Below are 375 nucleotides of genomic sequence, written 5' to 3' on the forward strand. Positions count from 1 at the left end.
CGCAGCGCCTGGGGGTCATCGAGGTGCTGGGCTCCATGCCCGACCCCACCCAGGATGCCGTGGGTGGGGGAGAGGCCGGGGCGGGGGACGAGGGGGGACCCCCGGAGCCGGAGCAGCCCCCCGAGGCGCAGCTGGAGGCGCCGCCGGCCGAGGAGGAGGAGGAGGAGGAGGAGCGGCGGGAGGCGAAGGCGGTGCCAGCGGGGCCGGGGGCGCGCAAGGACCCCCATTTCAGGCTGGCTGCCCCCGACGCCCCCGGGGGGCTCGGGGATATCGGGGAGCCCCCCGGGGCTGAGCCCCCCACCCCCGAGGGGACCCCCATCCTGCGCAGGAAGATCGGGGTAAGGGGGGAAAGGGGATTTTGGGGGTTCCTGTGGT

General features: G+C 76.3%; 1 protein-coding gene across 1 annotated transcript; it reads left to right on the forward strand.

Moving 5' to 3' along the window:
* Positions 1-5: 5 nt before the first annotated feature.
* On the forward strand, positions 6-364 carry LOC121351191 (ryanodine receptor 1-like; the record flags this gene model as incomplete). The annotated part of the gene is made up of 1 exon (XM_041463116.1): positions 6-364. A coding segment is annotated over one exon (359 nt), but the record flags the coding sequence as incomplete, so codon positions are not given.
* Between the last annotated feature and the right edge of the window lie 11 nt (positions 365-375).

This window comes from Pyrgilauda ruficollis, unplaced genomic scaffold, assembly GCF_017590135.1.
Source record: "Pyrgilauda ruficollis isolate IOZ18807 unplaced genomic scaffold, ASM1759013v1 scaffold16128, whole genome shotgun sequence".
Classification (NCBI taxonomy): Eukaryota; Metazoa; Chordata; class Aves; order Passeriformes; family Passeridae; genus Pyrgilauda; species Pyrgilauda ruficollis.